This window comes from Phymastichus coffea, unplaced genomic scaffold (assembly GCF_024137745.1).
Source record: "Phymastichus coffea isolate CEN01 unplaced genomic scaffold, Cenicafe_Pcof_1.1 PCOF00062, whole genome shotgun sequence".
Taxonomy (NCBI): domain Eukaryota; kingdom Metazoa; phylum Arthropoda; class Insecta; order Hymenoptera; family Eulophidae; genus Phymastichus; species Phymastichus coffea.
In genome coordinates, this window is record NW_026706873.1 from 248,012 (window position 1) to 263,496 (window position 15,485).

The 15,485-nt window shown below is 43.2% G+C and overlaps 2 protein-coding genes across 4 annotated transcripts; both read left to right on the plus strand.

Annotated features, from left to right (window-relative positions):
* The first annotated feature begins 21 nt into the window (after positions 1 to 21).
* Positions 22 to 2,184, plus strand: LOC131666945 (odorant receptor 9a-like). 2 transcript variants are annotated; one of them, XM_058940051.1, is made up of 7 exons: positions 22 to 327; positions 581 to 883; positions 1,005 to 1,195; positions 1,262 to 1,361; positions 1,430 to 1,537; positions 1,605 to 1,760; positions 1,816 to 2,184. In XM_058940051.1, exons 1-7 carry the CDS (start codon positions 31 to 33, stop codon positions 1,864 to 1,866), a joined length of 1,206 nt encoding a protein of 401 aa, XP_058796034.1. In that variant the 5' UTR covers positions 22 to 30; the 3' UTR covers positions 1,867 to 2,184. The 2 variants fall into 2 exon arrangements, with proteins under 2 accessions (XP_058796034.1, XP_058796035.1); XM_058940052.1 differs by having other exon boundaries at positions 581 to 862.
* A 1,289-nt stretch (positions 2,185 to 3,473) lies between these two features.
* Positions 3,474 to 14,453, plus strand: LOC131666909 (chromatin-remodeling ATPase INO80). 2 transcript variants are annotated; one of them, XM_058939982.1, is made up of 26 exons: positions 3,474 to 3,731; positions 3,801 to 3,949; positions 4,025 to 4,101; positions 4,178 to 4,389; positions 4,464 to 4,637; positions 4,707 to 5,000; positions 5,073 to 5,401; positions 5,491 to 5,704; positions 5,770 to 5,857; positions 5,923 to 6,214; positions 6,288 to 6,490; positions 6,565 to 6,705; positions 6,785 to 6,900; positions 6,972 to 7,261; positions 7,334 to 7,763; positions 7,854 to 7,949; positions 8,028 to 8,100; positions 8,175 to 8,302; positions 8,381 to 8,475; positions 8,806 to 8,878; positions 9,771 to 9,929; positions 9,993 to 10,095; positions 10,220 to 10,326; positions 10,500 to 10,655; positions 11,170 to 11,449; positions 14,014 to 14,453. In XM_058939982.1, the coding sequence occupies exons 1-26, from the start codon at positions 3,729 to 3,731 to the stop codon at positions 14,340 to 14,342; spliced, it is 4,611 nt and encodes a 1,536-aa protein (XP_058795965.1). In that variant the 5' UTR covers positions 3,474 to 3,728; the 3' UTR covers positions 14,343 to 14,453. The 2 variants fall into 2 exon arrangements, with proteins under 2 accessions (XP_058795965.1, XP_058795964.1); XM_058939981.1 differs by having other exon boundaries at positions 7,854 to 8,100.
* Positions 14,454 to 15,485: the final 1,032 nt, after the last annotated feature.

Here is a 15,485-nt window from a genome sequence, read left to right on the forward strand (position 1 = left end):
CCATTCTGCGGTTGCATTTTTCACGCGGAGATGCAGCGACGACCCACCTTCGACGATTACACGTTTCTCAATCGATGGGGGCTGACGTTCCTCGGCGTCTGGAGGGACGAGGGCAAAGCCGATCGGCTGCTCCGCAACTGCCTGCACAACTTTCACGTGCTGATTCTGTTCGGTCTGATGACGTTGCTGCTCGTCCCTCAGTGGCTTGATATTTACGTACTTTGGGGAAACATCGACGCCAATACTGAGACTCTCGTGCTCGTCGTTTTTACCATCTGCGCCATGAATAAACTCTATTGCCTGCTCTCGGCTCGACACATTTTTAAGGTATTTTCACTTCCTTTTTGTTCGAACGGAAGTTGTCGATTTATCGACTATTCGGAAATCAGGTTTAATGAATGTAATATGTACAGCCGTAACTCATTTCAAATGATAACAAGTATCGAGTATGACAAGACGTTTTGTATGCCAAGCCTGTGATTAATGTTCAATTCGAAGGGTTGGGCTTATTCTTCACCTTATTCGATCGTACATATATAGAACTTTAGTGAAGATGCTGTCTTGTAAATCAATCTGCAAGGATTTAATATCGACGATGGAAGAGAACTGGAAGGAGACGATGAGCGAGACAGGACCCGAGGCCGCGAAGCACCGAGACATTCTGTTGGATATGGCGAGTAAAGCCCGCGTCTACACGATACGTTACGGCTTTCTCATGTACTCCACGGCCTCCATGTACTTCGTCTCGCCGTTTATGGGTATGCAGCAGGACCACGTTAGAGCGAGGAAGTACCCGTTCTTCGGCTGGTACTACTTCGACAGATTTTCCGACTTTTACTACGGGCTCTGCTACCTATCGCAGGTGCGCCTCGTCGATCGATCCGTATGTAACAATCGGCGCAAGCTTATATAATTTTGCCAGCGGCAAGCGATCGTGCTCGGGTTTGTCCGCCGCGAAGATAACGCGAATCAGGCGTAATCGATGCCTTTGCTCGAGCAAATAGCTGATGGCAGGAGTTTCGGTTGGGACGAGCAACTACTCCGCCGACAGCATCTTCCTCGTGGCGATCTACCATTCGTGCGCTCAGCTGCGGATCATCCAGCACGACCTGAAGAAACTCGGCGGGGAGAGCGACGCGTCGACGTCGCCCGGCAGAGTGACCGATCTCATCGGCAAGCACCAGAAAGAGATTCGGTATGCGCGGAACAGTCTGTTACCGGAGCCAATGCACTTCGCTTTCTAACCACGGTTATTACGAAGGACCGCGCGAAAGCTCGCGGCGCTGTTCACCGGCTCGAGCTTCCAGCAGTTGCTGGTCAGCTGCGCGATAATCTGCATTATCGGCTTCAAAATCATCATAGTGAGTATTTGCCGCGGGCCGAGGCTCCGTTCGCGATCATCAATTTGACGTGATCACGCCGTTGCCAGACGCTGGATCAAGGTGGCTTCCAAGTGCTGGTCTACGTCGCCTTCATGTTCGTCGCGTTGCTACAGATTTTTCTCTACTGTCGGCCGGGAGACGAACTTATCACGCAGGTAGACGCTGAATTGCGAAACCCCTTCGCTCTGCTGAATTTCCACGCTTCCTTTCTCTTTTTTCAAGAGCACGGCAGTCGGCTACGCGGTTTATCAATCTAGGTGGTACGCGCTCGACGTGCCCACGAAGCGGAAAGTCAACATGATGATTTTGAGGTCGCAGAGGCCGCTGAAAATGACCGCCGGCTCGTTTTACGTACTCTCCTTGCCCAATTTTACAAAGGTGAGCTTACAAAGCTCAAAATTGTTTCGCTGAATGCCATGAGAATATTTTTCAGATTTTAAAGACTTCCATGTCGTTCCTGTCGCTCTTCAAGGCAATTTATTGATAGTCGCTTTAATAGCACCAACATTAAATCCGTGCTTTCACGAAAATAAGTAAATCGTGCAAAAAAATCAAACCAGTGGTGTCGGAGATCTCCTGAGTATTCGGGTAAAGCTCGGTAACTTTCTAATAATATACATCTTTTACAAGCAATATCATGGAAAATCACGAACTATGAAATATATCGTTTGTAAATTGAAGAATTGAATTATTTTTGCTGACTTTAAGGAGGAGCAGGTTCTTCGTTCGACTTGACTTTTTTACGTATGTTTGCACATATCTTTGGAACAGCTTAGAAATGTGTTAATATTTATGCTGTTTAGCTTTAGAAATAGAAGTTTTCCATAGAAATTTCGCAATTAAATAAATATTTAACACGCAAAAAACATTTTTCGATTGCCATCTTTACACTTGTAATGCCGTGCATTACACTTCAATATGAAATGAAAGAAAGTTTGTATGAAATAGAATGAAAAGTATTTTAACGTTGTATAATCGTTATGTTATGTGATCACACATAAAGAACAGTGACATAGACTGGCAACATAATGTATAAGTACTGCATTGTTTCTAAAGAAACTTCTGTACAGAACCCTTTACATAATGATCAGGCATGAGCTACATATATACTGCATTTTCGCAATTCATTAAATAAGACTTGAAGAAGACGAGGAGAACAACACTTTTATGATAATATTGGCTTTTGCTTCTAAAATACAATTTCAACACGACCACCTACTATTGTCATCATCAAAGATGTCTACCTCATCTCGTTTTAAGCATGATTCAATCTTCTATTCAGTAAGTACTTTATTACTATTTTGTTGTGCTATTTGGTAAAATATTATAATAACTGGTGATCTGATTCAGTTAACAAATTGAGAGTAATATATGATTTATTAATGTTGATTTGGTTTTCTTATATTCTCCTCTCATAGAGTATAGAATTGAATTCTTCAACATCACCATTTGCCGATTAACAGAGTTCTAAAAGGAAAATTAAATCTGTTCTTTTCAAAGTTATAAGAAAAAGTTTTGCAAAACAACATTTCGGTATTTATAATGCAACGCTTTAGCGTATTGAATTCAATTAGTACCCGGCCTGTATGAAGACTTCAACTCAGCATACGTATAATTGTTGTGATTTTAATTTACTCGGTCAACATCCTGACTTTCATATTTTAATTAAAGAGAATTTGCGAATTTGAAGCATATTGATGTTATACTAGAGCATCTTATCAACGAAAATATATAGATGCCTCTGATCGTTTTAGTCTGACTCAAGCATTGCACACAACTGCGGAGTGCATTTAGTCAATAAAAATCTGGAAGAATTGTTCTAAATATGGTACTACAGTTAGAGCATTAGATAGACAACATGAATCCACGCATATAGGATGCAGCTATGGGATGTACAAGTTTACGTATGCGCAACAGTATCAACTTTTTTACGGTCGATAATAGTAGAGCTCTACTACTCCAAAATGCATATTGTGTTTACAGTGAGTTTACACAGCAGGCTAGTTTAAATTCTCGCCGGTTCGCGTTCAAAAGCGCAGGCGCATCAGTATTAACCTAACCGGACCTAACCACTAGGCTAGCTTCAAAAGATCTGATGCTTAACGCGAGTATCAATAGTGCTTTCACACTACTGACGCGTTAGTTATTTATTCCGACCTTATGTAATGGCAAACTTGCAAGTCCCTCATAGTCTTGTGTACGTCTCTGTTATCGTGCCAATATAGATTGTCGGAATCACGTGCATGCTCTACACTATCGCGTCTCTCTGTCTCTCACAAGTGAAGCCTACCACATTTCAAGGATTATCAGTCTGATGTGGGATGGTTTTACTGATTCCTAATTCCTATGGTCTGGTCGCTTGGGTTGTGTAATTTGATTATATAGCTTGCACTGATGGTTATGGTGATTTATTTATAGGTCACTCAAACTGGAATGACTGACAGGGCCAGAGCGATGGGTCTGGAAGTGGAGATGGCTGCACCGCTGCATTTGCAGCGTTTGGAGCGCAGCCTCAATATACAACCATTTCTCAACCAAGTTAACGAGCTTTTCAAAGATCAAATGAGGTATGTTTTCTGTTAAAACTCTTTTATTACATATTATGCATCCTAACTAAGTAGTTATTTATCTTAACTTAACAGTGAAGAAGAAGAATCTTCAGAGCAGGAATCTATTGAATCAGATTCAGAACTCAATGACTCAATATCACCAAGAGAAGGTTAGTTTTATCTATTTGAGTCATATAATTCATGTAAAAAAATTATATGTTTAATATCATACCCTTACCTTTGCAGAGAAAAAAAATAACAAGCTCCGAGTGTACAATATGAGCAATGTTGGTGAAGAGAGACAGTGGTTGAGAGATATTTTGGTAAGTGATGCCAGTGACTCTTCTTCATCTGAATCTGATTCAGATAATTCCATCACAGAAGAAGATTTTCAAGACATGTTAAAAGCTCATTTATTAAAGAAAAAGTATCAAGCTCGTTTCTATCAAAAACCAGAGGTGAAACTTTATAACTATGATTAAATTTATGTATTTATTGATTAATTTAACTCATTCTTACTTATGTTTTACAGAATATTCAATATCAGTATTATGGAGCAGGTTTATTATCCAATCATGACAGATTTTTGGAGCATCAACAGATGATTGTAGGAAATAAGAAGAAAAAAGAAAAAAAGGTAGAGAAAAAAATAATAAAAGTCAAGAAAGAAAAGACAGCACATTATAAAGGGGCCCATGAAAACAAAGTAATTGCTAATATTTACAACATTTCATTCTGAATTGTGCACTATTTTCCAATCTTATGTGTTTTCTAGGATCAAAAGTATTCAGCTGGAAATTGGGATAAGAGTAGGGGCCCTGATCAGTCTGAAGGGTCAGAATTGGAATTAACATTAAAACATCAACCTCGGGGTAGAGGTAGAAAAAAGCATATTAATAAAAGTCCAGAGGTAATGGCAATACGAAGACGAAAAATTTGGATGATGATGTCGAAAAAGGAGCTTGGAAAAGTCCAAAGAGCAAAAATTAACAATCACAAAGAGATGCTTATCAGTTGTAAAAAAGTAGCCCAACATTGTATGAAATATTGGAGGCAAAAAGCAATGCAAGTAAGAAAAATCAATTTTCATGACTCTACTGATTAATTTTTTCTTTTACTACATTTGGCTTTTTACCTTTAGTCTCAAAAAAATATGAAGGAAACAATTTGGCGGCAAAAACGTTTAACGCGAGAAATGCAGTCTTATTGGAAACGATATGACCGTGTTGAAAGAGAAACTAGAAAAAGGCTAGAAAAAGAGGCTGAAGAACAGCGAAAAATGGATGTTGAACTGATTGAGGCAAAGCGACAACAGAGAAAATTGAATTTTTTAATCACGCAAACAGAGCTTTATGCTCACTTTATGTCACGCAAAATGGGTAAAGCATCTCCCGAGGAACAATTGAGAATACTAAATCAACTAGATGAAGAGAAGAACCCCAGGCTTGCTGGGATAGATGATTATGACAGGTTTGATTAGTTTTCATATTATTTATATTCTATAAACAATGCTTACGATAAACGAGTTTTCATAAACTATGGTTATTTTTTTATAACAGTGAACTTATGAAGCAGAAGGCGAAGAAAAATGCCATGGATGCTTTTGACAACGAACGAGCGAGATCTCAACAATTTGATCCTGCGAATAATCAAAGATTAACATTAAGTGATACACCCGAAAATATGGAGCATCCACAGCCTTCGATATTTAAAGGAATGTTGAAGGGCTATCAATTGAAAGGCATGAATTGGCTTGCTAATCTCTACGATCAGGTAAAATGAATAAACAAAAATGTTTTCATTGCCTGAACTACAGCGCTTTTATTTATTATAAACAGGGCATCAGTGGCATCTTGGCAGATGAAATGGGTTTAGGAAAAACTGTGCAATCCATAGCTTTTTTGTGTCACATTGCTGAGAAATACTGTAACTATTTTATTGAATTATCTTTCTATAAAAATAGATTTCATAACTCTTTCGTCACTTTACAGCCGTATGGGGACCTTTTTTAATAATATCTCCCGCTTCAACGTTGCACAATTGGCAACAAGAGATGGCAAGGTTCGTTCCAGATTTCAAAGTTGTACCATACTGGGGTAATCCCCAAGAACGTAAAATTTTACGACAGTTTTGGGATACTAAGGATTTGCACACTAAAGAAGCTTCTTTCCACGTTGTGATTACAAGTTACCAATTAGTCATTACAGATTATAAGTATTTCAATAGAATAAAATGGCAGTACCTGATTCTTGATGAAGCTCAAGCTATCAAAAGTACAAGCAGGTGAGCTTTGCTATCTGTAATAATTTTTTATTCGATTTTATTATTGACCTGTAAAGGAATTTGTAATTTATAGTATGAGGTGGAAGCTTCTTTTGGGATTTAGTTGTCGAAATCGTTTGTTGCTCAGTGGAACACCAATTCAAAACAGTATGGCTGAATTATGGGCCCTTCTACACTTCATCATGCCTACTTTGTTTGATTCACATGACGAATTTAATGAATGGTTTTCAAAAGACATCGAAAGTCATGCCGAAAATAAGACCGGCATTGATGAGAGTAAGTCTTGATTATATTACATTCATGTTTCATCATATCGTAGCATCGAATTATTCATTGTTCAAATGTTTCAGAACACTTATCAAGGCTGCACATGATTTTAAAGCCTTTTATGTTGAGAAGAATAAAAAAAGACGTAGAAAATGAATTGTCCGATAAAATTGAAATAATGGTATATTGCCCTCTTACGACGAGACAGAAATTATTATACAAAGGTACTGGCAAACATTTTTTTCTATATACAATAATTAATTTGTAAGGTAAAACATTTAAAATCACTGTATAATTTTGCAGCTCTCAAAAAGAAAATTAGGATAGAAGATTTACTACATTATTCTGTTGGAGATAGCGCAATCAACGACAAAAACTTTACTTCAAATCTAATGAATCTAGTCATGCAATTTAGAAAGGTAATTAATTAAGGCTAGTTATTTTTACCCCCTCTTTATCAATTTTTATTTCTCAAATAATTTTATTGCAGGTCTGTAATCATCCAGAACTTTTCGAGCGTCGAGACGCCAAATCTCCATATTTTATGCGTACAGAGTTGTTCGAATTACCTTCCCTGTTGTTCAAAGGATACATATTCAATCCTGTAAATCCGTCCAAAGAGCATCTTTTATACAATAAATTTTTTTTATTTGCCAGTGAATACATTCATCGTTCTCTATTTGATGATATCGATGGAGAACGTTGCTTCTCCTTCAGTCGCTTTAGTAATTTATCTGCTACGGAATTGAATAGTATTTTTATTGGTGGAATTTTATTCAGGTAGTAGATCAATTATTCATTATTTCCGGGATAATGTTACCACATCTCTTAACTATATTTATACACCAACAGACTATTGCACGCATGGAGGCAATCAAAAGTTATGAGCGTCAAACAACATTGGGAGGATTGGTATGAAGATGAAAGCTTCATACCGTCGAATATATCGTGGCTGTTAACACAGAAATTGAATAGTTCATCTCAGGCGGCTAGCGACTTGATATTTACGAGAAATATCCTCAATGGAGATGCTGTACATACTCACACTACCCACATGATTCACTCGATGCCGGAAACCGTCGCTCATAGGATACTCCGTAGTAGCAAGAAGGCTAATCAGCCGGTGAAACTTCAGAGGGCGATCTGCTCGGTGAAAGTTGAGCAGGGCGAAGAACTGAAAGTTCCATTATTGCCTGAACATCCTCATGTATCGAGGCCTTCTATTGCACGACATTGTCAGTTAACTATGCTACCTTCTTTTGTTTGTGATAACATTCCTAAGGTATATATTCGTACTCTAAATGAAATAACAATATGTATAATAGTTTTGTATTTAGATTTATTCATAAAATAAACATCACATTTTCCGCAGGTTATAGCTAGTTCGAGAAAAGTTTATATGAGCCATTGCTCGGCAGCTCGCGCGTGGCGCAGACATGAAGAGTGCGGTGGTTTATTCGCTAAGAAAGTTGTGCTTTTCGGCTGTGATTTAGCTCAAAATTTACCTCTAAATGTTAATAACATTCGCACTATCCTTTCCACTCAGTTTACGTATCAGCAGTTTGGAGGTTTGGCTGTTAGTCGACCGTTGAGTGGATGGTCTAATATTATTGTACCAGGTATGCATATTTGAAATTTAAAATTTTTAAAATGTCAATCAGCAAGTATTTTTTATGCCTTTGTACTTTTGTAGACAAACAAACTTTGGTCACGGACGCAGGAAAATTAGCCGTATTAGATAATCTTTTGAAGCGTCTCAAAGAGCAGGGTCATCGTGTTTTAATTTACTCGCAAATGACGAAAATGATAGATCTGTTGGAGGTAAATGTTAAATTAAATCAGCTCAAACTTTGTAATAAGAACAATTGCCATTTTAATAAATATTTAATTTTCGTGTAGGAGTACATGTATCATCGAAAACATACGTTTATGAGATTAGATGGGTCATCAAAGATCTCGGACCGCAGAGACATGGTTGCAGATTTTCAGAAGCGGTAAGTTTCTACAATACAGTTACTTTTATTATGTTTATGTATTAAATGCGTTTATATTGCGAAAATTTTGAAATGCTATGATTTTAATTAAAATTATATGGTTAGATTCAAGTGGAATAATTATGCTAAAGTAATTAGAAAGAGACGAGCAGCGAAAAAAGTATCAATCATGTCGATATAAAAAAATAACGAGTCAAATCTTACTCACTCCATAAATTTCACGGCTCGAGTGACTAGCAGTAAAAAATGTAACGAGTGCAGCGATGCTCGACGCACGAACAAAAAAAATAAGAGAGAAAGAAGGAGATCTTGATCGTTGGTGTGTTTCAGGGCGGATATATTCGTCTTCTTGCTGAGTACCAGAGCTGGAGGTTTGGGAATTAACCTTACCGCTGCGGATACGGTAAGTGCTTTGCCCCCGAAAAATGTGGCTTTTCTGCTTGAACTTAAAATTCGGAACCGAGCGAGCGTGCGTTGTTAACCTCAGTGATTCCTTTAATTGCTTTGGTTTCTTCGCTCCGATGATCCCGATGAAATAACAAACGAATCGTTGCTTTTTATTGCGACCTCTGTGTATAATCGCCACGCGATACGGTCTCGCGTAACCGAATCATATCGGTTGACTGGTCTTTTTTTCTCTTTATTTATGCTCCTTGAATATTTTGCGGCTGTGGAGAACAATACTTCAATTTTATCGCTTGCAAGTCGAGAAGTTTTAAAGCTTCTTTTGCGAAAGGAAAAATAAAACAGTTACGATCGATTCAATCTTGGATCCCGGAAAACTGCGTTGTGAATAAAACTCGCATAAAATTCTAACGTTCATAGAAACATATCTTGTCGATTATCCAAAATTTTAATTAGTAAACCCTCTATTTTTTCTCCGCTTCAATTAATGCATAACCGCATAGTTTTGTGAATGATCACTGTTTTTCAACGCACTAATTAATCGTATGCAAAAATTCACGGAATCCCCATTAAGTATTCCTGAAAGTTTTGTTGCTCGAAGCAATGTTTGTCCGTGATAAGCATCTGTGGGCCCACCGGATCTAACAATTGAATTTGTTTTGAACCGTCAGCCGCTTGGTCACGGCTCACTGTTTCCTATTCTCGTGACCCGCGCAGAAGGAAAAGGAAGAGAATAACTCGAAAAGTAGATTTGGCTCTAGATTTGAGAAAAGGCGCGCGCGTAAGACCTTAGCCCTTCGGTTAAAAAAAGTCCACTTCCGCCTGTCCATTCTTCGCCTAGACAAAACGGTAATGAGAATTACTTTTCTTTGGTGGCTCGGTCGCGCCAGGTGATATTCTACGACAGCGACTGGAATCCAACGGTCGACCAGCAAGCGATGGACCGTGCTCACCGCCTTGGCCAAACCAAGCAGGTAACCGTCTACCGACTGATCTGCAAGGGCACCATCGAGGAGCGCATATTGCAACGAGCCCGTGAGAAGAGCGAGGTGAGTTCGCGGTGCCTTTCCCCCGCGAGTCGGTCGCCGGGCTAATTTCACTGCCGTGCGTAGATCCAACGAATGGTGATCAGCGGCGGTAACTTCAAACCGGACACGCTCAAGCCAAAGGAGGTGGTGTCGCTGCTGCTGGACGACGAGGAGATCGAGGCGAAGTGTAAGTGAGAAGAGGCAGCCGGGCAAACTCGACACCGCGCGAGACGGGCGCTCGGCCGTCGTTTGTAGCGTCGATCGATCGTGCCACTCGTTCACGCGCGCGCCTCTTCATTTCGTTGTTACAGACAGCCAGCGGAGCGAGGAGAGAAAGCTGCACGCCGAGGAGGCCCGCGCCAACGCCGAGGCGCTCGCCAGGGACCGGAAGAGGAAGCAAACCGCGCTTCCGGTCAAGGTGAGTCTCCCCTTCTTCTTCTGACTCGCCCAGACCTTCTCTCTCTCTCTCTCTCTCTCGCTCTCTCTCTCTCTCTCTCTCTCGCTCTCTCTCTCTCTCTCTCCTCTCTCTCTCTCTCTCTCTCTCTCTCGCTTGTTCGCTCGGCTTTACATAATAATTGCACGTGCGCATAGGGTGAGCCCAAGAGAATTTGCTTGGCGGACGAGGCTGCCACTGACTTTGTTGCCAATTCGCACGACTCGACGAACTTTCAACAGCAACAGTCCAATCATCAGGCCGCCGCCGCCGACGAGTTTGACCAGCCGGCACCTTTGAGCCCCAAGTCTGAGGTAATTGCGACTCTCGCTGAATTTCGTTATACTTCAAGACCAAGCGTTTCGGGCTCCTTTTTTTTTCGTTGCAAGCCCATTACCGAATTAATTGATCGACCTAAAGTGAGCTGTCGGCACGTATGCGGAAGAGAATTTCTTATTATTAATTAAGTCATTGATCAACGACGTAAACAATTGCATGCGCCGATGACATAGATTTGAAAATTGAAATACTATCTCTTACAGTTTATAATAATTCAGAATCGGAATTCCCATAGACAGCAATGAAAATCCAGCTAACGATACTGCTCGCAAAGCCGGCAATTTATTGCTCACATATAATACATGCAACGTTGACTTCGGCGTTTGCGGTTTCAGTGAAGAATAAAATACCGTTTATAACGAACTGTTTTCTACGTTTCCAATCGCAATTAGAGTCGAAAGTCATTCCGCGGCTCTTTACAGCGCTTCGGGGGCATTGACAATACAAGTATCGCTTGAGCAAAATGCAAATAAAAATCTCGCTTTCCAGGACGAAACGAGCAACGAAGGTCTGGTCGTCGACGTGGACGGCCCGGTCAACTATCCCACCTCGTCGTCCCTACAGTTCAGCCGGGACTTTTCGGAGATACGGCAGTTCGGTCAGAACATGGGCATGCGCACCTCGATGCGTGGGGCCAGCAAGCGTGGGAGACCTCGGGGCTCGCGTGGAAAAACCCGCGGCGTGGTCACGCTGCACCAGCACTTCAAAACGCTGCCCGCTGCTGCCTCGGCTATGGCTGGTACTGGCATACCTGCTTCCGCGTCGCATGGTGAGTGTGCGACATTTGTTTTCTCCTTGTCGAGGAAGAATAGAATTCGGACGACAAGCCGCTTGAGATGGAAATTTATCGTTTTATCTCAAGCCGCTTTTGATCAACGTTCCTTTCGGAGGAGAGTGGGAATGCAATTGAAACCAACGTATTTAATTGTACCTCGGCAAGCGTCTGGAAATTAAATTTTTACAGCTGAAATGGAGCAGAGCTTAAAGGCGAAAAAGGAAATCGCTCCCGATGCATTTGGCAATCTCACTTTGTACGAGCTGTCATTGATACACCGTTGAAACGTTGGCGAGAGAGTCCCTTTAAAAAAGCAAACCGTCGAAACACTTAACAGCTGCCTTCGTAGTTTGCAGATGTAGCTATACCCGTGGAAAATATATCATTACTCGGCCTTCAGTTTGCACGTACGCGCGGCAGAAAACACTCATAAAACCCCGCATACTCGACCACTCGCGTTTCTCACATGCGTCATTTAACAATTGAAAGAAGAGGGAGGAAAGAAAAAAACCTTTGTACGTCTTTACAGAAATCCTTCTTAATTACATGGCAAACGGCATATGATCAGTAGTAACTTACAGACCACTTGACCGCCTCTCGCGCATCACGTGAACGCTATGTATCCTCGCGTTTTCCCCGAAGAATACTTCGTCTCGTACGCGCGCGCGCGCGCGCAAATAAGCCGCGCGCCGAACAGAAAAAGAAAAGAAAAAAAGAACGATGAAGTAGCTACGAGGATCGGCCGTTAATCATTATCGTACGAGTTTTTAGCCGAACAGCTGGGGCGGATTTGGCAATCGTCTTGCCATCGGGGGCTCGCGCGCGCTGATCGCCCCCGGAATTCCCTCGCGGACGTCGCCTGACCCCCGCGTACACTTGCCGCCGCGCCTTTTACACTCTCCCCCGGCGTCCATTGTTGGCTCTTTTTTTTTTCTTTTCGCCAAGCGAGGCCAAATGTTTGCGCCGCGCGGGGCAGGGCCACTTCCGAGCGAGATGCTCTCTCGTGCGCGCGACCCCCTTTCGCATCGCGCCGGACCTGTCCGTTTTGTTTTCGGGGGTGGGCGTCGGTGTTTTTCTAGGCGACGCCGCCGCCACTTCTGTCATGCGATCGCTTTGCTCTACAATTTCCAATATCGCTTCGTTTGCGCCTCTCTTTCTGTTTGGATATGGATTGTTTGCCAAAGCAAACGACAGATGGCTGCGAGACGCGCGAGGTTCTTTTTCTTTCTCTTCCTCTCCTTCCTTTTCTGGGCTTTTGCTTGAAATTTGGTTTTAGAATGATTATTATAACGCGAGGCTATACGTGGTTTGAATCTCGAGTTAAGTTTTCCAGCTTGTTATTATTTCACTCGAGTAGGAGTTCAATTGATTGAAAATTGAACGTTTGGGTTTCGATAGACATTTTGATTTGAAAGTCCGGAAAACTAATGCAATAAAAATCATTTCATGCTCACGAACATTTCATTCGCAAATAAAAGTTAAATAAACAGAGAGAGAGAGAGAGAGAGAGAGTGAGTGAGAGAGAGAGAGAATAAATCAATCATCTATTAAACGAAAGGAAGAGGAAAAGAAAAAAAGGCGAAAAACGAACTAGAGAAGGAATAAATCGGCATTGTAGCCAAATCGGGATACCAAATGCACGCGAACGAGAGAGAGAGAGAGAGAGAGCGCTCGATCGACGATTGCGGTATCGAAAATGGGGACTTTCGTTCTCGGCATAATAGCAGGTGCGTATATTGGACGCCAGGCAGCTGCGATCGATGCTCTCTTCTCTCGGCGCGTTTTCGGAGTTGGACAGGCGGAGCGGCCCACAGGTGTATGACTCGCGTTTCCCCTGGAGAGCTTATAAATAAACAAGCTCCTTGCCCGATGACGACGACGACGAAGAAAGAGGCAGAAGAAAGAGAGGGAGAGAGAGAGAGAGAGAGAGAGAGAGAGAGAGAGAGAGAGAGAGAGCGAGCGAGAGAGAGAGAGAGAGAGCGGAGGTGGAGGAAGCAAGTCATAGACCTCTACGAGGAGGCGATAGCGAAGGCGCAAAGGGCTTGAGACATGAAAATTGCATTCCCCCCCGGGCAGATAAGAAAGGGAATCGAAGAAAGCGCTAGCACGATAAGGCACGGCTAGGTACCGACGATCTATATGCATTCGAACACGTTAATTTACTCGCCTCCTTCCACCTTCGTCGTCGTCTGTCTCCCGCTCCCGTGTGTCCCCGCGTCGGTATGGACGAAAAAAAATAACAAGTGTGTCGCGCTAATACTGAGCGCTTCCGATGTCTGCGACGCTCTTTAGCGTCTCACCAGATTTTAATTGTCCGTTGCAAATATAACTTCGCGACTGCGCGTCTCTTTGATGCTTTCTTTGTAACGTAAATCAAATGCCGTCGCGTGATTCCATTCAATTTGGACGCGCTCATTTCTCATTTGCCCTGCGTCTCGATAGTCTATCTTTTTTTTTTCTTCTTTTTTTGCTTTTGATTTACCGAAATACATGCTCGCAAGACGATTAATTTCGCCGAGCTCGGGAATATGGCTTATTCACGAAACGCTACTTTTTAGGATCCGCGGATCAGCAATCGGCGAGCAGTGCGTCCGCGTCGATCTACCAGAGCTCGACGTCGTCGCACCACCACCACCACTCGCCGAGCGGCAAGTCGATGTCGGGAATCAGACGAGGCCCAGGCCGACCGCGGCTGCGACCGAACGGTCCGGGCAACCAAGGCTATCGAGTGCACTCCCTTCAGCAGAAACGACCGTCCTCGACGACTCTTCCAGTTCCGATTCGAGTGCAGCCCGGATCTAGCACGAGCGGCGCCAGCGGTGAGCAACAGCAGCAAGGCTCTTCCTCGAGGCCGTTTGGCTTTTACACGCAACAGCAAGGCACCTGATGGACATCCTGTACATAGTTATTTATTCGTCTCTTACTCTTTATTTCTTGTCTCTTTTTGTACTGTACATACGAGTTGTCTTACATAGTTTTCCAACTACAATAAAGTGTAATTTAAGTATACGCGCACTGCAGCCTTTACTACGTATCTTGTCTGAAAGCTCCCTCGAGATATGAACGCCGCTTGGCACTTGGAGAGACGCACCTTGGGGACGCTTTTTTGCTTTTTTTGTTGTGGCGCGCATTAACTTGGCCTTTTCTCTTCTTCGCTCTGCTACGCGCGATGGACCGTAACACGCGTCGGTCGGGGAATTCGATGCACCGCCGATGACGACGACCCCTTTTGTCGCTGGGACACTTTTATCCCGCCACGCTCGGCAGATATTTTAATTTCGACGCTCTCGTTAATAAACGCGCGTCCTCGACGCTCGACGATTAAAAGTCCGCGCGCGAATGGAAATTACAGCGAGCGGCACTCGACGTCCCTTGTTGCACATGTCGGCCGGTGACGATCGATGCACTCTCGAGGGCATCTAGTTTCGCCTTTTGTCATTCGTCAATGATCCCGCGGCGCCGTAATCGCTGCCGAGCGTTTTTGTTGTTTTTTTTGTTTCGCATCCCGAACAGTCCGGCAGATTTGGCGAGGGGCGAGGGCGCACATGTTCGAGCGAGCGGCGGTCTGCGCGACTGCGAATCGCGTCACGGATGATCGATTCTCGCCGCGCGTCAAAAAGCCGCAATTAGTCCGGAGTTAATGGTGAGTTCGATTTACGAGCCGCATGCGCGTCGCGCGCGACAGATAAAGAGAGAGGCTTGCGCGCGTGCAATCGCCACCGCAGACGGTCGCGTGAAAGCACAGACGCGCTGCCGATCGGCCGCTGGCATCGACCGCAGATCAAGCATTTCGTCTGCTTTCGCATCTCGGCGTGCGTTCATCCTCGCGCATTCGCGTCTCGAGCATGGCCGACACCAGCTGAACCATGGTCTCGACGCGAGCAGTGGCTGTCTTTCGTCGAGGGTCGCGCGCATGGTTCGATTGGGCGGGCGGAGGAGTCGACCGATCGTTGAGCTTGCGACAGCAGCTGCTGCTCGTGAACCTTGGCGGGGTAGGCTGCGCCGGCATCGACGCTCGCGTGTCGCGCGC

What these genes read in the sequence shown, in the direction of transcription:
- LOC131666909 (XM_058939981.1), top strand. An exon ending in GTTTCTATCAAAAACCAGAG is followed by an intron (nt 4,390 to 4,463) that starts GTGAAACTTTAT and finishes TATGTTTTACAG; the next exon opens with AATATTCAATATCAGTATTA. An exon ending in TAAGACCGGCATTGATGAGA is followed by an intron (nt 6,491 to 6,564) that starts GTAAGTCTTGAT and finishes CAAATGTTTCAG; the next exon opens with AACACTTATCAAGGCTGCAC.
- LOC131666945 (XM_058940051.1), top strand. Translation starts at nt 31, where the DNA reads ATGCAGCGACGACCCACCTTCGACGATTACACGTTTCTCAATCGATGG. An exon ending in CGGCTCGACACATTTTTAAG is followed by an intron (nt 328 to 580) that starts GTATTTTCACTT and finishes TCAATCTGCAAG; the next exon opens with GATTTAATATCGACGATGGA. An exon ending in GAGACGAACTTATCACGCAG is followed by an intron (nt 1,538 to 1,604) that starts GTAGACGCTGAA and finishes TCTTTTTTCAAG; the next exon opens with AGCACGGCAGTCGGCTACGC.